Source organism: Centrocercus urophasianus, unplaced genomic scaffold, assembly GCF_019232065.1.
Source record: "Centrocercus urophasianus isolate 14NV4802_14NV808 unplaced genomic scaffold, USGS_Curo_1.0 seq_30, whole genome shotgun sequence".
NCBI classification, from domain to species: Eukaryota; Metazoa; Chordata; class Aves; order Galliformes; family Phasianidae; genus Centrocercus; species Centrocercus urophasianus.
The window spans coordinates 11,074,005-11,095,221 of record NW_024884867.1 but is presented as its reverse complement, the minus strand read 5'-3'; the positions used below and the strand labels follow the sequence as shown (position 1 = coordinate 11,095,221).

Genomic DNA, 21,217 nt, shown 5'->3' with positions numbered 1-21,217 from the left:
GACGCCGGCCTCCGGGCACGGTGCCTCGGCGGCCTCCCGGCTTCCGGCCCTCCGCCCCGCCCCGCGCCGCGCCATACAGCGCCGCAGCACCCGTCGCGCGGCAACGCGGCCGCGAGGCATGGCGGGAGGGCCGCCGCCCGCGCGTTCCCGCCGCGCGCGAAGCGGTGCTGCCCGTCTCTCGGACCCGCTGCTCACCTCCGCGCTTGCTTCCGGACGGAGCGCCGCGCCCTGGCCTCCGCTCCTCCGGCGCCGATCCCCGCGGCCTTCCGCGCTCCCACGGCCGGCCCGCCGAGAGGAAGTCCGGTGTAAAACGGGAGTTCGGCGCCTGAAGGGTGGCGGGGCCCCGCGGGAGGCGCCGAGCGCAGCGGGGATCGCCCGGAGCTCGCCGCGGGAAGGCTTTTCTCTGTAAACGTCGCCGCTCCTCGCAGCTCTCGCGGGGCCGCCGGCGCCCCCTGCTGGCGGAGCTCCGCGCCGCGCTCCGCTCTCCCGCTCGCTGCGCTGCAGCTGCCGGCGGCTCGGCGCCCCGTCGCTCCGCTCGCAGCGCTCCTCTCCGGCTGAGGAGCGAATGGGAATAGCAGGACCGGCGCCTGCGGTGTAGTAAAAAATCATCGGGGGAAAAAAAAGATAAGAACGAAGACAGTGACGAACTCTTTCAAAATATCTTTTAAAAATTGGCGATACAGCACGTTCTGAATTCTAAATAAATCGTCAAAATTAAGAGATACTGGTTTCTCCTTATAAATAAAAACAGCATGGAGCCCTTTACCAAAAATAGTTTATTGCACAAAACTTTTAGAGGAATTCCTATGCACACTATTTTATAACGGACATGCTTCGTGTGATCGATTGTGCAACTCCTCCCTCCCTGGGTTATCCCCTCACAACACAAAGCGACCGGCTCCCATCTTTACACACCCAGCCTACGCAGACATTACATTAGCGAGCATCATGTATAAAACATAACGCTGCTTTTACAACACTGAGAACACCTTTATCTCCTCTAGGGATCTGTGCATCCGTACTGGAAATCTGCTCTGCTCTCAGCCTGCAGTGTTACGCAGCAGCGGGAGACCACTGTAATCAGACTGACAGCTAACGAGCACCAGTAATTTGGACTGGTGTCAGTCACCAAGGCTCTGATCGCAGCAGGTCACACGTAACGTGCTCACACCTCCCTGGCAGAGTTATTGGAACATACGTGACAAGCTGTGCATCACCAGTAGCAAACTTGTCAGCCCCAAGGTAATTTGGCACTGGTGGCACTGTGTGTGCCCAGCGCACAGCTGCTGTCACACCACACTCGTGCTGCTGCACTTCACTCCCCTAAGGAGGTAAAGGTAATCCATGATACTAGCACTCCACCATTCATTCTGATAATACTCTGCTCTCTATGCCTGTGACGATGCCATAGATTTCAGCTAGGATACTGTCTGAATGAACAGCGGGGGATCCGATCCTCTACTGCAGGAGTGGATGCGGGGCTCAGCTGGCCCCTGTACAGTGCATGAGTATTTCAAGACATCTGGAAGACGACAGGATGGAACATTACAGTGTTCAGCAACGTCACAGACAGTAACTAACACTTCTTTCGTTGCAGGTTTTTCTTTGTTGTTGTTTTAATGCATTTTTTTCCAGAGCCTCCAAAAACCCAACAGCATTTGGAAACAGACAGTACAGCCTTTAACAACTTTCAACATCTGGGAAACATTCTTACTTTACAGCAACATTTCTGCCCCATCATCAAGCCTGTTCAGTGGGTAGCAACTGCTGAAAAACAGACAAGGAAAATACATTCCCCTCAAATACTTGAGAAAGCAAAAAACCCTTTTGAAACAGTATTCTCCAATTTCTAAAAGCACACCAACATCAATGAGGCACTGACACTCTTCTGATACATTTGGCAGTTCGCAGACATGCAGAGGGGACCCACTTCTCATTCCAGTAACTACTCTACTGCCCAGACAGCAAGAGACCTCTGCCTCTGTAGAGAGTGCATGTTCAGCCTCAGGGCGAGGCCTCTTAATTAAGCAGCAACTATTTCTCTGGATAATTAAGATACATAGCTGATAGCTTGAAAGAAAAGGCCTTTCCTTTTGTCACATCCTGAGTGCCCCTTCTAGAAGGCTTTCTAGTGACTCCTCTGACTTCAGCACTTAGGACCACACCAGGTTTGGACCCACAGACCTTATCTCTGATCTGCAATGAAACAAATGGCATGGTGCTTGTGTCTATAGAAAACCACACGGTGAAAATAAAATAACTAGTGCCCAGGAACTTTGAAAGAGAGACAGGTCGATCAATGCAGAAATCTAATCTCAGCATTTCACAACAGCTCCTTCATCTTTAAAAAGAAAAATACATACCTAAGACTACCTGACTGTACCAACTCAGCTGCCTTCATAAGGAGCTAGTGCAAAAACACAGCGCTGCACCGAAGACAGAATGCAGTACTGATACAAAAAGAACAGACATTTTTAAGACAAGACCTATGAAGATTTCTTACAATCCTGGCTTCTCTGAGATCAGATAAAAGCTTTATCTATACAACTGTTGGCAAACTTCAGAGATTAAAACATAATGGATTAACTGTAGGCAACATATTCACCAAAATGAACACCAACGTTAACCCTGCACAAGTGTTATTTTATTTAAAATCCTCAACATTCGATAACTTTTTGTACTGAATATATTACTCCCTACGTAGATTTGATTTTATTATTTGACAACACTGCATATGTTTTTCTTCTTAGAGCTTAATATACAGGCAACTTCAAGAACATGACAGCAGCGAGATAACCAGTACCATTGACTCTGCAAAGTGGACTGCAGTGGTTTGCAGACATTAACATGGTTAAGCTAGTCAGTAAAGCTTCTGGCTTTTCTTTAAATTTGTCAGTAACTCTGTATGTTGGACACCTAATTTACACTAAGGCATTTCTCCCTTTGCTAACTTGAAAACCTTGGCTTTTAACATCACTTGACTCTGACTCCACAAAATGCCAGTTAAAATCCAGGAGCTGAGCAAGGGAAACAATGTCATTCAGCACAGATGCTAACTACTGAGTGTTCAACTGGATTTGAGCTTCAATAGGTAATTATGAGCTCCAAAGCTGGATAAACGTTATTCCCTCCACCCAATCCCCACCCCTCATCCAGTTTTGACTTATTTGAAGCAAACTGCAATCGTCTCCTCTCAAAACACCCAAACCCATCCAAAAGCAGCCTCCTCCAAGAAGCTACTTCCTCTTGAGAAAAATAAACAAGCTGGACAACTGACAGGGAAACTTCTCCAAACCCCGGGTTATAGCTAATTATGAAAAAGTTACTTGAAGAGATGCTTTTTTTTTTTTTTTTTTTTTTTTTTTTTTTAACAGCTGATCAGTCTCCTTGCACTTGTTAGATTCATTTTTCACACCAGCCTACAGTGAATACAATTGACCTGTTTTCTGTCTGTTTCAAACACAAAACCACGCCGGCACAAGCAGCCACTCAACCTTCCAAAGAACATCCTGTACATTTTGCTCTGTGCCTTAGGACACTGGATGCAGCAGTACCTCTGCAGCAGTTTTTGAATGAGGGGTTTATCACTGCCTCTGAGCCACGCAGGCCCACGGGACCAAAGGAGAGTAATAACAGCTTAGCTAAGGCATCACAGTGCCACCACTTCCACTCACAGTGGACGCCTTATCATAGAGGATGTAGGGGGAGGGGGTGAAGTGTGTTGGGAAGATAATAGAAATAATAATTTTATAGGCATTATAATTCTGTCTTCCAAAGCAAAATAATTATATACCTAGAAGCTCTGGCTTTGGGGGCTAACTTCCCTAAGCCATTTGACAGAATGTTAAAACCCAGCAAACTTAAAATGTAATAATATAACAAAGAGAGTAACAGACAACAACAAAAAAAACAACCTCATGTCAGCCTTGACTTACTGCATACAAGCATATTAAAACAGTCAGAAAATTATGATTTTTATCTCTTATATATATAAATATATATTACAAGCATACCTTTAATCAAGGATGTCTACTTCAAAAGTCGAACTAAAAAGGTGCAAGAAGTGTTTGTGCAGTGAAGCAAAGCTCCCTACTGGCCTGCAGCTGTAAGAGAGAAACTGTGACACTTATGAAAACATCCCAGGCAAAACTGCCAAAGTTCTGTCATCTTTATAACTAGAAAGGGCTTCAAATGCTTCTTTTTTTTTTTTTTTTTTTAATTTTTAAATACAGACACCTGTAATCTCAAATTTAAAGAGATTATAGGTGTGGGGAAGGATAATGTTCTAGTAGGAGTAGCCATTTTTCAACCACTGCCTGCAGCTGAACACGAGCAGGACTTCTCTTTTTCTCTGTGCTCTGGACACAGCCCACAAAGAGAGAAAAACAAAAATCTGACCCTCAACCCAAAGAAAAAAGAACTAAACAGAACAAAAAACAGATGAAGCATAATTAACTGTCATCTGCTAACAAATTTACCCAGATTAAACAAATGCAGACCTGGAAGCAGATGGTCTTCTGGGGCTCAGTGTAAGTCTTCAACTTAACCTCTCACTAAACCCAAAAACAAGCCAGATTTCTCACTTGGCAGTCCCCAGTATGGTAGAATTATTACAATGAAGTTTCATTACAGTAAGCTTTCAAACAAACCCTTAGAACAGCACATTCTGCACTTACTATTATGCTGATGTCATAAACCGTGCCTTTTAATTCTACAGGCAAAAGCAAAATTCTGAAGACCATTTTAAAAATGAAATAAATAAATATTTCTGATAAAGATTTGTTTACACACTTAAAGCAATGGGAAGAAAGACAACTGCTGAGGAGGTTATAGTGTCAAAGCTTCCTTGTCGCTAACATCGCAATTCTGCTTCTTTTCAACCAAAGCAGGACGCTCCTGCTGCTCTGAAGCAGCTGCAGGACCAGTGGAGGTAAAGTCCATTAGCTGCTCCTCAATCTGAGTCCATGAAGACATTGATTCATGCACTGTAATGGTGTGTTCCTCCATCTGACGCTGAAGACTGTCCATTTCTTGCCTTTTGAAAGTTTTGGGAACAAAAAAAAGAGCAAATATTATCAAGCAGAAAGCTAACAACTAAATGAAAGATAACTTAATTAATTTTCTGATTTCTGATACCTATTTCAACATTATCTAAGCTAGAGCTGTATACATTAGAAAGAAGTCTAAACAAAACTTAGAAACTGTCTGTAATTTAAGAGAAAAACAAATGCAATACACTTAACCCAAAAGTAAGTGCCAACAATGCAGCAACTCCTTTACTACACATACTTGCTGCCAAGCAAGATGCAGCACCATTTCCTCAGGAAAGGCACGCAGCATCTGCAACCTGATAGACATGGCTGCCTTGCAGATACTGAAGACAACAGGGACGTGGAAGTGAGGAAAGCGTCAGAGAAAAATAAGCAAACACACTGTGACTTGTATTCAGACAGCAGCTTTGCAAAAAGATGAGTCTGGTAATACAGATTCACTGCACAGATATTGCAGGCTCACTCCCCTAAAACAGCAGCTAAGGTGGTATTAGTATCTCAGTTATCACATAAGCCCAAGTTCCTGAGGTTGGAGCTTTCCTCCTCAGAACTTTGCATACATCCTTGTGAGGGCAGACACAAAAACACACTCGGCAGAATCAAATTCCACTGTAGAGATCCATTAATTCATTGCTTGGGCTCCTATCACAAGCAACCCTGCTAATAGTGAGAAGAAACAAACACCAGCTTCTCCACTACCAAGAGCAACTAAAAATAGCAGTTTCTGGTTTGTTTTGCAGTGTATCTATTTTTGTACTGAGAAATTTAGGATGAACATTTTGTCTACTTGTTCTTTCCTTATTCCACTGCCATATAAGCAAATATTTAAGATAACAGAACATCCTACTGTCCTAAATACAGCCCTAATAAGAGGAAAATAATTCATTTCACAACTCTTTTTTTTTCCTCCCCCCTTCAGTTGGCAGCTGGTTTCCTGGAAACGTTTAAAAAGTATTTAATACAGTTTTAGAACCAGGTCATACTTCAATTGCCGCAGACAGCTGTTCAGATTTTTTAAAGGCTCCTTGCTCACAGCTGTCGATGGTTTTAACAGTTCTTCCAGCAAGGCTGCAGGCACCGGGCAATCCGGGATCTTGACTGGAGTCACAGGATTTGAGGAATTGTTCTCTCCTTTCCTCTGGTTAAAGGGAAAACAGAACAGTCAGAAATCAATTAATCCATTCCATCCACTTCACTTGTACCAAATGGAGCCTCACACTACTGGTATGTAACATGAACACGCTTCTGATACAGTTAAATCTCATGGGTCACAAGTGTAAGTTCCTAACCTAAAGTCAACTTTTAGCCATACTCATAAGTAAACAGAAAGCATGCAGGGCTGCTCAAGAAATCACCCTATGAAAGAAATAAAATAGGGATTTAATGCAATTTACTTCTGTTTTCAACACAGAAATTAATGACATTATTTCAGTACAGTTAAAGAGGACAATTCAGGGAAGAAAAACCAAAAAACCAACAACAGTTGTGTATAATCAAAGAAGTCCTTCTGGATATCCTGAGACCTGCAGGATGAAACACAGAGACAGATGTCTACAGAACGAAACAGAGAAGTTCTATATGAATCTCCCTTATTGCTCGAGAGAAGATAAGTGCAAGAGACCAAAGAACCATTAACAGCTAGCTTCTGAAACTGTGGAAGGTGAAAAGCTAGACGGGTCCAGAATGGAGAAGACACACATGTTAGCATCAAGAAAATATTATCTAAATACTTGCCCACTAATCATTATTTAAGCACTTTCTTTTCTGCTTTATAATAATGAGTTAAAATGGAAATGTAAGATAATATGCTAAACACAAAGATTTTTAAGGAAAAAGATGTGAAATCAAATCGGTCAAGTTGCTTTTGCCTGGAAATGTTGCTGTATTTTTTATTTCAATCTCAGAACATCATTAAGCCAGTATCACAGGCAGGCATTTCAGTTAGGAATTTTCACCAAGTTCCCTTGCAGCAGAGTATTTCCCAGTACTGTAATCTAATGGCATGCTACATATTCCTTCTGCTAAAATACCTTCTTCATCTTGCCATGCTTCAGGTCCATCTTCAGTTGCTGGTTCTGCTGCAGCAGTGACTTCATGCTGTTCTTCAGTTCACTCACTTTAGCCTGCAGCATAAACTTATCCTTTTGAGTCACCGACAGATCTTCTCTCACCATTTCCAACTCAGTCTTGATATTCTGAATAGCAAAATAAGGAAATGAATATGATGCATGAAAAAATATAGAATTCCAGCCAACTAATGCCTTCATCACCTTATTCAGTCGCCAGGGGAAACTAGAAAAAGTAGCAAAACAAAACAGCGTGATATGAAACTGATCAACCATGGCAGAAATCCAGAAATAAGATAAAAAGTCAATGATCTGTTTTGTCCAATAAAATAAGCAGCTAACAGCCCAGTGTAACTAAGAAGAAAAGCTGAAAAACACAATACATATTTTATTAAAATAAATTTACATCTACTCAAATAATAAGTGCAAGTATGATTTTAAACTAAGAAGGGCTTTCTTAGTTATCCCCCTACACCAATACCTGTTACCCATCAGAATCTCCACTCGCTAGATTGAATACCTGCAGGACAACTTGCATCCCTTCCAGTTCCTTATGGCTGCGCTGCTCACTCATGTCCAACTGCTGCTTAAGTGTTTCAATTTCTCTTTCTTTTTGTTCTACTTCCCACTTGAGGTCTTCCACCTAGCAGAAAGAAGTACCATTAGCATTCTGTATACATCCACTGAATCACAAAATCTGAAGTATTCTTACCTAAGTCTCATGAATCCTTCCTGTCTCTAAGAAAACCTCCAAAACCAAACTATTAAAAATTGCTGAACGAAGGACAAAAGAAATCACACAACACATCATAAATAAGGATAAACACAGTAAGCGTGCAGCTTTTACCTCTTGGCTTACTAAAGGCTGCTCACTCAGCTTTTCATCCAGCTTTCTCTGCAGAAGTTGGAGCTGAGATCTGGCTTCTGCCAGCTCTTGCTGAAACTGTGATACTTCCTGGGAATGCTTCTCATCCTCTACCCTAAGCAGCAGGATGAACAGAAACACACACAGCAGTTACTCACTCTGCCCAAGTACTCTGTTGTGTTAGCTATGTAATCACAAGTGATGTGACAGCGCGTGGCACCTGCTTACAGCTCTGAAGTCTTTGCCAACACAGCCACAGCAAGAGTTAAGTCACCAGCGACAGGTGCATAACTACTGTAAGTACCACAAAAAAAATCTGCGTTCCATGAACACTGGTTGACTTACAAACAACAGATTATGTAAACAAAAAAAAACCTGTCAGTACATTTTGTTCTTGGAAGAACAGAGTTAGCCTTAGATCCACTCTCACTTAAGTCCTGTAGTTCCTTACAGTTTAAGAAAATACGCCCTATACAACAAAACAAACTGAACTGCAATATATTGTGGAATATATTCAACCCTCAAATTCATCCCCTATGTCATTCTTCAGAGCTGTAAAGAGAGGAGAACAATATATATTTAACTTGCTAACTTTTACTAACGAGAAATAGTAAAAATTCAGGTTGAAAAATGTAAAAAAAGAAGAGGATGGTGAAACCTATATACAGCCCACTTCAAATCTAATTTAATCACCAAGAGACAGAGACATGCAAATACATGCCTAGCATCCAACCACACATTTTATGATCAAGCTCAGCTAGGGCCCATTTCACCATAATCCACTCCAGAGCAGTGAAATCCAATTTCACTAAGATAGATGTTTTTCAGATGGCTTCTTTTGTTTCCTGTACTCTCAGAACTTAGGCATTTACTACGTCACACTTACTGCAGTTTGTCCACTTCAGCCTGAAGGGCTTGGACAAGCAGTTCTTTGGCATGTAGCTCTTTCTTGACCTCATTGAGCTCAAGGGCAGCAGCTCTGTAATGACGGCGGTTGTGTGCTGCATCTGCTTTGGCTGCTGCTACCTGCAAGAAAAAAAAAGATGCCATTTTCTTTGCTCTGTCACAGTAGGAGAATCATACGGGGATGTTGGCCAAGGGACTACAAACAAAACAAGAAGAAAGTTGTGCAGCAGTATTAATTTGCTGCTAACACTTCTTATTTTCGTTTACAAAACACTGTTAGTGTTGTCATCCTTATTAACACTAGTGGTAAATAGGTACGTAAGGAAGAACCCTGTCTGCAAGACTGTTTTTTCAATGCAAATTTTTTGATGAAGCATCCTCACTTCAGGATACACTCCACACATTGCAAGTTACAATGGAATTTTCTCAGTAGTCACAGAGCATGGCTAACAAACAGGGCATAACAGAAAAGACATCAAGTGATCTTTCAACTATCATCCACCACAATGGAGGTCCTACTGGTAGCACTACATTGTGAAACATACATTTTCTGTAAAGCCACTGCCCAAATACTTCACATTTAAATCATCTTTTAAATGAATAAAAGAAAAGACGACTTATTACCTGCTCCTTAAGGTCTTTAACTTTTGACTTTTCTTTCTCCAAGGAAGCCTGTAAAGCTTGAATAAGTTGTTGCATTTGCTGGTCCTCTTCCTCCTTCCGCTTTAGGACTGCCTGAACCTGCATCACATCACAAAAACAAATGCACGTTTTGTCCAGACTCACAGGAAGATCAGACAAGCTGGTAAATATGAACACTAGCCAATGCAGACACTGCAAAGCTTCCCTCTGCTCTTCAGGTCAAATGGTAGCACGTTATAGGCAATTCTTTGTCAATATTCCCATTTGTTTATATCCCAGGAATACATTACTACTGGCATACAAACCAACGTTCATCTCAGTGAGTCCTTCTGTGACACAGTCTGCACATCAAGGTCCAGTCTTAAACAAATCAAACTTCCACTACTGCAAGTTTTTCTGCATGATTTATTCCAACCCCCACCAGCAGCTCTGCCTAGTGCCAAATCTCACTTCTGTTGTTGAGTCTCATGCTACTGCTGTTATGCAACACATACGAGATCTGGAGCTGAAGAAATTGCGTCAACCTTGCATCGTGCAAGTGACGACCTCTACATCTTGTTATCAGAAACATCAGCCAGTTCCTTTCTTAAGATATTAAACCAGAAGGCAAATACCTGTAGATTCAGTTGGACCAAATCTGCTTCTCTTTTTGCTAACGCTGTTTCTAGAACATTGTTGTGCTCTCGCAAAGCAGCATTAGACTGACTAAGGCCTGTGAGTTTTCCACGTTCATGTTCCAGTTCAAGGGCCAACTTCTTGTTAATCTCTTCTAAACGTTTTATCTTCCTCCTGAACCCTCGAGACTCCTGAAGCTACAGTCAAAGAGAAATCCAAAATAAACAAAGTTCCAGATTACAACCTCAAAAAAATGAAGTCATTAAGTTTCTCTGCTTTCACAAGTTGTTGTTTTTTTAATATATAGTTCAGAATAGGCACAGTTACACAGTAGTTGCGGAGTTTTTTAGAAGACTAGGATGCTTGCTAGACAGCTGAATCTCTGAGTACTGCTCAGATGCAGAAAAAAAGTAGTTGATTTTTTGGACTATCATTACCATCCTGCACTTCAAAACTCACTGAGCATCCATGACTCCCAATAAACAGTGATTCATGCACAACCACTGTCTCGTGACCACACTCAGCTGGTAACTGATAAAGGAACTACCCTTCTCTCTTTTTTTCCTCTACGCTAAAATGATTCATAAAACCATGAAGAGCCATGAAGGGCAGCCATGAAGGGCAGCACAACTGGCCAGTGCCACAAACACAGCATTTCCTACATAAGGTTCAGATTTTCTGCACTGTTGGAATAAAATAACAGTACTCAAATTTCTCTTTTCCTCTAGGTACTTTGCCTGAATTACATGACAGATGGGAAAGTGGCAGTACAATCACCTCATCCTCAAGTTCCAGCACTTTCTCTCTGTATTCCTCAAGCTCTTGGCTGGTAAGTGAAATCACTTCTTGCAACTCTTTTTCCAGCATCAACTTACTGCTTCTAACAGCTTGCAATTCTGTCTCCAGGGCTTGAATCCTTTCCTAAAGACAAAGAGATAAGGCAGATTATTGCATCATTCACCTGCAGAGGCAATTGTTTTGTTAAGGAGTTTATTCTACTATCAAGTATTAAATGAGCTGCTGGCGCTCAATTTAAAGGTCTTGCTCAGAGCTTTACTATTTTGGAAGATCTTCAGATGCTGAGACTTTGGTTTTTTTTAATCAGCTGCAATCAGTAATCAGAAAAATATGGATGAAATATAAAAAAAAAAAACAAAGCTTGCCAAATCATCTCTCTCAAATGTAATTAAGGAAATTCCAAGTATTTAGAACATTGATACATGGTTCTTATCTAGCTCTATATTCCAAGTATTTTCATCACTTCAGTGTAAAATAATATTCTGACACATTCAACAATGTAGCTGTGCTATCTTTGTATTAACAGTGTTAAAGACATCCATATACTTGAGCAATCTGGTTGCTTCCACCATCAGTGATTTGTGCTTTTAGCTTGCTCAGCTCTGCTTCAGCAGACTCCTTTGCAGTGAGGGATTCCTGCAGTCGCCGACTCAGAATGCTGACTGCATTCTCATAGGCTTTATGCTTTGCTTTCATCTCCTTCTGAGCACTTGTCAGATCTGACCCTAGACGCTTCATTTTCTGTTTCTGCTCAGTAATGGCCCTAGAGTGAAAGCATAAACAAAACAAGGTGAAGACAAGATTTGCCTGATAACACCGTTGAAGGATTCATTTTTAACATGGCTCAAATGAAAAGTTAAATAAACAAATAAAATCTACATACAGTCCACTGGTAGCTACCAGCTGAGCTGTAAGGATCCCACAGCAGACAGCACCAAAGCCTTGCTGTAGTGAAGGCAAACAATGCCCACTTCTCTCCCCTAGCCCCAAACCATTCATCCTAGAAAAAGCCATCAGGTTCCTAAGGAATGATTTTGGCTCCTGGCGAGGTAATGACTAAGACTGCTGAGAGCAATTAAGAAACCAGAATCTTCATACTGAAGTATGTAATGTACACTGAACTTAGAGTAAGAATTCAGTTTAATGTGTCATCCAATCTGAAATCTTTGATGTGTTTTGCAAAAAGTTTTCTTCTATGATTACCAGTGAAAATAAAAAACAAACCCAAACTTGTTCTCATTAAAGCCATCATTCTAGCCAGCTGGGGCTGTAAGACACTGAAGGAAAACTAGGATTAACTGAATGTTAACTCCACTTAACATGTTCTACTATGCTGACATAACATACATGCTGCACGGCATTTATCTTTGGTTAAAAACCATGAGTGAATCAGAGAAGCTGGAACTCCTGCTTAGCATACAATCAACATTTTCCCAAATGAGACTAAGAAATAGGAAAAGTCTTACTGCTAGAAAGGTGCTCACAAAAACAAACATCATAGTTCTTTTGTCTGTATTAAAAGAACAGACTTACTTCTTTGCTTCTTCTTGCATTTGTTCTACTTGCAGTTTTAATGTCTGATTTGCCTCAGCAAGAGATGCCATTTGCTCCTTATCAAACTGCAGAGACTTGATAGGGAAGGAGAAGAAACACACATTTGCTTTATGTTGGATTACAAGGAAACAGATGTAAAGTTTCAAAATTATTTTCAACTCTAAATAGAAACAGAAGAAAAAAAACCAGCTATTTCAAGGTTCTCTGTCTTCTTTCCAACTCCTCTGCATTTCTTTTTAAATGAATTCTTCTGTGGCCGCCATGATAACATGTGTGCACAGAGCTCTGCTTTGGTCTCTCAGACTGCACTCACTTTGAGACCAGGTTAACTGCTTCCATGTCACCTCTCTGCCACTCCTGTAGCACCCTCCTCCCTGCTGACTTACAGGAGATATCCATTACTGATTGTGGAAGGCATATGCACACCTACATATACAGCATTAAGTAGGTAATCAAGAACTTTAACTTGCAGGTAGCCAGAACTAACGGAAGTGACAACATATCCTGTATGTAACACTCCCCAGTGTCCAAAGCTTAACAGCTCCCATACCTGTAGGCGTGTTTCCATTTCATCTCGTTCTTTCTGCACGGACTGAAGATGATTTTCTATTTCCACCATCTGCTGGCGAACCTCAGTCACTTCCTTCTGTAGTTTTGAATGTTCAGATTCCAGTGACTGCTTTTCTACTTGAATTCGTAGCAGTTCTCGCTTTAACTCTTTCAGTTCCGCGTCCAGGCGCTTCTTCGTAGCTTTCAGTTCACTAATCAGCTGGTCCTTAGAACTTGCATCTCTTCGATAAGCTTCCACCATCACCTTGTTCACAAGAGTTCAAGAGGAAAAGATCATCCCTGTAACTCTAAAATCTATAAAGTTGTAATTTACTGTGAAGTATTCACTGCTGTTGTTCCAGTTTTGTGGTGGCATCATCAAATAATACAGACCGACATCATCTCTGCGACTCACTCATGCAAGTTCAGAGACTTATGCAAGCTCAGGTATCAAATAATCAGATAATATCAGCAGTTCATTAAAAACTATAGCAAGAATGTTTACAGCAACATGGTACACTCGTCTTCATATTCTTTATAGAACTTCTTCAATGCTACTTTTTAAAAACTAAACTAGTTGTAAAAACTATTACATGTGCACAATTAAAAACTGTTGACACGAGAAGGGGATTTGTTTGCAGCCCACCGTTTAAACAGCCTTCTCAAAGCTAAACCAAACAAGCTACAACTGCTGGCAGTAGGATAAAAAGTAATCAGTGGTGCCATAATACATATATTCTTGCAAAACCAATAACATATCAAATTACTATTTTAAAGCTATTCAGAACAAAAGTCAAGTAGCAACCACTTTTCAAAGCTGCAAGAAAATGATGATACTTGAAGATTTTCCTGAGTGCTTTTGCAAAAGCAAACTTGATATCAGCAAGCCAGAGAAATGTGATATGATGGACCATTGGGCAAAGTTCCTAAAGTCCTATGAAAGCACGAATTGATTGGTGGATCTACTTTTATCTTAACTGCAGATAAAAATTCACTGTACAGAATACACAAACAAAATAATTATGTCACAAAGTTATTTGTATTTGGTACTGAAAATGGATTCCAGTTTCCTCACAAAAGCCCTCAGAAGCACCTAGACTGTAAAAATCTGCTCTTTGCTTCTAATTCTCTGAAATAACTTGCTTCTGTTTACCTTCTGCTGTAGGAACTGTTCCTTCACTTTTTGAACCTGTTTTTTAAGGCTGCCATTTTCCTGTTGCAGATTTTCTACCTGCAAGAACAAAAACCAAAGATGTTGCTTCACATGCCACACCACATATTCCACGTTACTTCAAGCACTGACAGTACCTTCTACTATGGTTGAACATATTGTTGAACATACAGCATACTAATGAGGATCCTGTTTGTGACTAGGTCTGTCAGTGACACCGTTAGATAACCCAGCATTTTATACAGAAATAAATTTACATCTTATAATGAACCGTGTAGTAAACAAGGGCTCCTTATTCTGACATTAAGATTTTAGTTTGTGCCACTGATCTGTATAATGGTACCCATACAGCATCAGTTCTCACATACGTGACCTAGTGAAGAAAGCAGCTGGTTCTTCGAATGGGAAAAAAAAGCAATCTCATTATATGTGCATCCACAGCTATTTTACACTTCTACTGGTAATACTAACAAGTTCCATTGCTCTCTTCAAAAGAAACCTCTACAGATTACCAGGCACCCATCATAAGCTGTATTCCATAAGCAAGCTCTTCGTGGAGCTTTCACGTGGAGCCTGGACGCCATAAAAGATAGAGAACTTATATGATTATGACACTAAAGGTGCAAAGGGAAGGGTCACAATACTTGAAAGCAGGCACAAGAAGAGTAAGGACATGCATTAGACTTAAACTTGTTAACCAGCTCAGTGCCTAGAAAAAAGCCTTGGCTGGTACACAGCAATATCCAAACCTCACCCTGCTGTACTGGTACAAGATAAAGGCTCAGTTAAACACGACTAAATTACTGCCTATGGGAGATGTTTGATGGTGTCAAAAAAAAAAAAAAAAAAGGAGCACATCAGAAAGTTATTTTCATGTGGTCTGCACTCAATTTTTTTTTAAACTGTTATGTTTTAGAAAGATCACAGAACAGAATCAATTAACTTCAGCTTCCCATCTCGTATAATGAAAATGCATAAATCCATACAGATACCAAGTAGTACGAAACTGTAAGCATTCTAATGATACAACAAAATATAAAGCATCAGTCTTCCAACAGAGAAATATAACAGAATTATTAAAACATTCCCAATTAGCTGAATGTTGAAACCACAGACATGGATGAACCTGCCTGTACAAATCTCCTGCCATGTAACTGGCAATGCCACGTGCCTGTGGCAGTACTGAACTGCAACAGCTATGTTTAATAAAGACGCTTTTAGGGATTTATTACCTGGCTTGACTTAATTGCCATCTCTTGTCTCAACTGTTCCAAGATTTCTGATGTTACTTCTGTATCTTCTCCAAGGCGTTTTGTTCCTTCATCAAGTTGCTCTTGGCTTGCTTTTGCTGTCTGCAGAGCAACTTCCAAGACAATCTTCTCATTTTGCAAATACTGTATCATGTCATCTTTAGAAGTAGCATCACTTTGGAACTCTTCTAATCTGGCCTTCAGTTCATCATACTGAGTTTGCAGGTCATCCAGGGTCTGCTCTTTGGTATGCAACATCTCTTGGGTCACGGTGAATTGTTTCATTAGATCTAGGTGCTCTTGCTGTAAAGATTCAAGCTGCAAATCTCTCTGATGCAAAGTCAGTTTGACCTGAGAAAAGTATTTTAAGATTAAGTTCATACAAAATGAACATCGTATTTGAGAATGCACTGCAATAAAAACAAAATATTGTAACTACCATTGAGCTTCTAGGGGAAAATAACAGAAGATCCTGACTGCCTAACAACTTTGGACATTGACAACTTCTTGTCTATATTTGGAATAATTACATATTGAATTCACTAGCAAAAGCAACTTCCAAGAGAACAGATCTGAAATTTCAAGAAAGTATTGTTATTGAGATGATTAAAAAAAAAGGAGAATGAAAGCTTCTCATCTGAAGCGGAGCAATTTTCACATGGATTTCATTTTCAGAAGAATTACAGAAGTTCAGAGCTCAGCATTTACTTATTACTGCCTTTTCAGCCAACTAGCTGAATCCTTTGCAATCTTTGGGAAGTTGTCAGCCTACCTGATCCAGCTCTTGCTCCAAAGTTGCTGCAGAGTCAGCCATTTTCTGAAGCTGTTCTTTCTCATCCTCAAACTCCTCTAGTTTTCTCTGCAAGTCTTCTTCCACCATGGTTTTAGCCTCTTGGATCTGCATGAAGGCAGCTTCTTGGTCCAACATGTCAGCCTGCACAAAAGAAAGTAAGGAGTCAGCATTTATAACTTCAATGGGTAGGGACTGTGTACACATGCTCTGTTGGGAGAATAAAAATGAGAAGGATAAATGAAGAACATTTCTCGATGAAAGAGACGAGCGAACATTTTGATGTCTGCCCTACAGCCCAGTAGATCTTTACTGAAGTCATCCACTAACGCACTTAAGACACAGCAGAAAAAATAGCGAGCACACTTGTGACAATCTGAATTCCTCTTCAATAACTTTGCATACTTTCTAAATTGACCAAACAAGATATAAATAAAAAGAATCTTTGAAGTATTATAATTAAGCCATATAGAAAATTCTGAACCAGAAGATTCGTGAGACGCCGTAGCTACTCCACGAAATAACATTTCCTGTCATTGACACAACTGCTATTAGCAACACCAGAGATGAGGTGCTTCCACTAACCTGCTGCTTTGCTGCCCTTTCTAGCTTAAGAGATTAGGAGCAAAATTCAATGCTCTGATGGAAAATCCTTCTGTTTTCAAATATGACATTTGCAGAACCTAAATACACAAGTTCAACAGAATATAAGTCACAGAGACCATCTACAGCCTTACCTCAATGTTCTGCAGCTGTGCTGCAATACGTTCCTTTTCTTTAATAGATCTGTGCTGGGTTTCAGTCAACTGCTGAGACAATGCCACATTCTCCAGTTTGAGATGTTCCAACACACCTGCTTGGGTCATTTGCCCAGCCTGAAGGGAAAAAGGGGAAAAAAAAATACACTGGATAGAAAGAAATGCCAAAATTCAGCCAAAAAAAAAGGTCACAGTCCCAGGGGAAAGGAAAAAAAAAAAAAAAAAAGGAAAAACAAAAAAACCACAGAATCTGTGCCTCGTCTCAACTATTACCTACATGGCTCTTCACAAACATACGACAAGTGTTCTGGTTATATTTATGTGTCAGTAGTGACATGACCTAACACACCATGATGAAAACCAAACCACCCCCCCCCTCTACTCTCCACCTGAAGTACACAGAGTGAGGCTCCCTTATCAGGGTTCATACACAACATCCCCTCGATAAAACTAAACATGCAACATCCTCAGTCCTACGTGCAAGCCAATCACAACACCTGTATATTGGCCATCTCGCTCTGCAGCCTGACTCGAGCCTCCTGTGCAAGAACCAGCTGCTGCTGGTACCACTGTCGCACATTCTGGAGAGAAGTGATTTCTGTTTCAGATGCTTTCAGCTTATTGGTCAGCGTGGTTCGTTCCAGCTGCACTTTCTGAAGTTGGTTCTGTAAGGAAGCTAACTGCTGTCGCAGATCATGAACTAAAAAAGGAAAAGAAAGCAGAGGGATTATCATACACCATCACTCTGCACTCATGCACAGGTTTTCAAGGCTTATTGCTGTGTTCACAGCTATTTATTTGATCAAAAACATGTGCACCTCATTACACAAAGACTGGCTATTCCAAGTGAGCTGAAATTCTAGAATAAAAAAAAATTCAGGCCATAAGCAGAACAAAATTAAAATAAATGAGTAATGTTTAAGCTTTTTAAGGGACAGAGGTATGAAATAATTAAAAAATAGAATTGAAGATCAGGTACCCTGAGATGGAGATTCATCATTACAAATTGGGCTTCAGAATTATGTCAAAATAAAAGTGTTTCTAGAATATAAAAATTGTAGAGATCACAATTTACATCAGCCCACCTGTGCTGTCTCTGGTGAGAACACTTTTTTGCATATCTTCAACTTTCAGCATGAGTCTTTGGTACTGCTCCTCTGCTAGCTGCAAATCATTATTTGAAGAAGCCAAACTAGCGTTCTTTGCTTCCAAGGTGTTTTGCAGGTCAGCCATTGCTCGTTCCAGGTCCCAGCAAGACTGCTTTAATGTGGCCACTTCGGAGCTCAGCGATTCCTGCTTCTGTTGGCTGCTTTGGCTGTGCTCCACCTGCGCCTGAAGCTTCATGTTCAAAGCTGCAAGTTGGGCCTGCAGCTCAGCCTTCTCTTTCAGAGCCTGAACGTGTCCCAAAAATAAAACACAAAGGTCTTAACAGAAAATATGCTAATGGCTGACTACAGAAGATACATAGCAAAATGAGTTTGCTAAAGCAAAGACCATTTTGTTCTAAAAACCATTTTTTGAAGTGACATCTTGCCTACCAAATTTTCAAAGAAAATACAGAAGACAGCACAGACAAACCACACAGTGTTTCTGTTATAAATCCTGACATGGTTATTGGCATATAAGATTTGTTTCCACCCTTTAAGTAAGAATGTTTTGCGTTCTGAACATTGTACCATTAGTCAGTACAAACTGAAAATACAGCAATACAGGCAATCACTGGCACAACTCTGTATTTATCATCTCTGGACTGCTTTTGTCCTTTTTTTCTTTTTTTTTTTTTTTTTTTTGAACCTTTCAACAGCTTTACTGGCTTTATCTCCCTAAACATCCTTGTAATGCAAGTAGTTCAACAATGTTTTTACAAAACACACTTCCCTAAGAGTAGGAAGCCCTTGAAAATTAATTAACACATTAACATAATTTGCTAAATACAGAAATTCATTTTCTACCTGATTAGCTTCTACAGAAAGTGCCTCTAGTTGTCCTTCAAGTCTCATCTTCTCCTTTAGCACCTGCAACATTTCGTCATGAGTTCCTGCGACAGAGCTTTCCATAGATACACTGCAGAGACATCCATACACAGTTAAGGGTTAGAATACTGCTGAGCAAAAGCATTGCAAAATTAAGAGGCATTCAGAGTCCATAAGATAATATGCTTCCCACGTGACCTAGCAACATGCACTCCAAGTTTGAAGGATCCAGAAAAGAGGGGAACAAATTCAGTACCATCTAAAGAGAAAGAAACCGCATTCACACTGAAGTTTTACATGTTAGCTTCCTACATTTGCAGCTACTAGAGTTTATTTATACTTCTGTTACTTTTACAGAAGCGCAAGGTAACAACGGGAAGTGCAGAAGAAGGAAGAAAAAGGTATTTGGCAGAAGGGTTTCCTTATTCTCCTTTCACCATATACAGCTGAGGAATCCAGAGAAAGCTGACAAGATCTTCTCTCTCATTACTGCAAGAATTAAGCCCATGATGAGACAATCAGTGACAACTGATTTTACCCTAATGTCTCATGGAACTTCACTTTACTCCAAAATGGGGAAGGAGAAAAGGTAATCTCTAAACTGCTACCATATTTCCATAAATATAACATATTTCAATCACTGCATTTGCAGACAAGTGATAAAAAAAAAAAAAAAACAACCCACAAATAACTGCATCAGTAAGGGCTTCAGCTTGCCTATAATCAGTTTAACACCTATCACACACATGTAAGCTTGTTAGACTCAAGGGCTGCAGAGACTAAGAGTACTAAGGGCAGGACTCTTAGCATTACACAGTGACTCAGGGTCTGAAAGATCACATAAATGATCATAACAAACATCACTGCTTGACTCAGTTATGTCAACACTTTCAGGCCTTAAAGGCCAATGCCACATCAGGGACTCTGAATAAATGCTCCACAAGCAAATACAGATGGAGGCAATTGCTAGCAGAACTTTTAAAACATCCAATCAGTGTCAAAACTATCTTTCTCTAAAACACATTTAGTCAGTAGATACCTGGTGATCTTTCAGTTTCTTTTATAATCTCTAAGTTAAAAGCAGATTTTATCATGATGAACAGAAGTTTCATCCAATGTTAGCAGAAGAGCAATAGAGCACCGACTGAAAAAGTGTAATGCTTGGTAACCATCTGACTGTGTATCAGTCTTTCTTACCTGCTAGAAATACTGTCTCTCCGGCTCCGTATTTCCCCATTAAATTCTTGCTCTTGGGCTTGGTGCTCCACTGCTGCAGCCTGTAGCACTTCACTGATGGAAGGAAATTGTCCTATCGCATCAGGATGTATCTTCTGACCATTTATTGTGTATGGAATTCTCTGCTTGCCTTCTGAATTTGGTAAATTGTTATACAGCCCCTTTCCTGATACGCTGCTGTAAGTAGAGCTGTCGCTTTCATTTCCATCCAGCCTCATTCCCACTTCACTTCCATCAATCTCTGAAACGCTATCTCCTGCCAAGGAGGAATCCTCTATTCGATCATCTGTGTCAAAAGGCAGACTAATCTCAGAAACAACTGATGCTGGACCACTTCTGCTTTGCTTCAAAGTCCCACCAGGTAAATCAGGAGCCACAAGATTCCCTGCAGAACTTCCAGAGCCTGAATCTTCAGTTCTGTAGTCAGCCAAGGACCGGATCTTAGTGGACTTCGAAGACTTTGAACTTTTTCTCTCTTTTGAAGATGCTGGAAGTCCCAGGCTTCCCAGTTTCGGCCCCCTGGGGACACTGGTCCGCAAAAAGGAGTATTCCTTCGTCATTGCTACAGTGCTGGCCCTTGGTAAGATTTCTGGGTTTAACATCAGCTCAGGATCCAATGTGCTGGAGGGCCGGCTCTTGGATGCAGACTGGTTAGACTAAAAGAAACCAAGAGACTCCAGTAAATTTCAGAACGTTACACCTGAACTAGTGTCAAGGATTTATTTTGTTGAAGCTCTGAACTGTCACATTTATATTTCTGCATCACTTCATGAACAAGTGAACTGTGGCAGCAATCAACTCTATCAAGACTCGTGATCAAGGTAGAGTCTAAAAACGAACAGAAGGATTGCTGTGGCTGAAGCTGGCAGGTGGCTGAGCACCACTGTCCTGACCACTGTCCTTCCCCCAGAGGGATGGGGGAGAGAACTGAAAAAAAAAAAAAAAAAAAAAAAAAAAAAAAAAAAAAAAAAAAAAAAAAAAAAAAAAAAAAAA

The 21,217-nt window shown here is 40.7% G+C and overlaps 1 protein-coding gene across 4 annotated transcripts in view; it reads right to left on the bottom strand.

Moving 5' to 3' along the window:
* Positions 1–1,586: 1,586 nt before the first annotated feature.
* The window catches only part of GOLGA3 (golgin A3), a 26,518-nt gene continuing 6,887 nt past the window's right edge, over positions 1,587–21,217 (bottom strand). For 2 of the 4 annotated variants that reach the window (XM_042828909.1, XM_042828911.1), the window contains exons 5-24: positions 20,186–20,880; positions 18,968–19,079; positions 18,101–18,407; positions 17,513–17,715; positions 16,995–17,132; positions 16,240–16,401; positions 15,450–15,818; positions 14,200–14,277; positions 13,048–13,311; positions 12,477–12,571; positions 11,490–11,706; positions 10,923–11,066; positions 10,145–10,342; positions 9,513–9,629; positions 8,869–9,008; positions 7,965–8,097; positions 7,638–7,760; positions 7,082–7,246; positions 6,035–6,192; positions 1,587–5,035 (exon numbers count right to left, since the gene is read on the bottom strand). In XM_042828909.1, the coding sequence (XP_042684843.1) occupies positions 4,828–5,035; positions 6,035–6,192; positions 7,082–7,246; positions 7,638–7,760; positions 7,965–8,097; positions 8,869–9,008; positions 9,513–9,629; positions 10,145–10,342; positions 10,923–11,066; positions 11,490–11,706; positions 12,477–12,571; positions 13,048–13,311; positions 14,200–14,277; positions 15,450–15,818; positions 16,240–16,401; positions 16,995–17,132; positions 17,513–17,715; positions 18,101–18,407; positions 18,968–19,079; positions 20,186–20,880 (4,026 nt within the window). In that variant the 3' untranslated portion in view covers positions 1,587–4,827. The remainder of the gene's footprint in view (positions 5,036–6,034; positions 6,193–7,081; positions 7,247–7,637; positions 7,761–7,964; positions 8,098–8,868; positions 9,009–9,512; positions 9,630–10,144; positions 10,343–10,922; positions 11,067–11,489; positions 11,707–12,476; positions 12,572–13,047; positions 13,312–14,199; positions 14,278–15,449; positions 15,819–16,239; positions 16,402–16,994; positions 17,133–17,512; positions 17,716–18,100; positions 18,408–18,967; positions 19,080–20,185; positions 20,881–21,217) is intronic. The other 2 variants (XM_042828910.1, XM_042828912.1) reach the window with 1 other exon arrangement.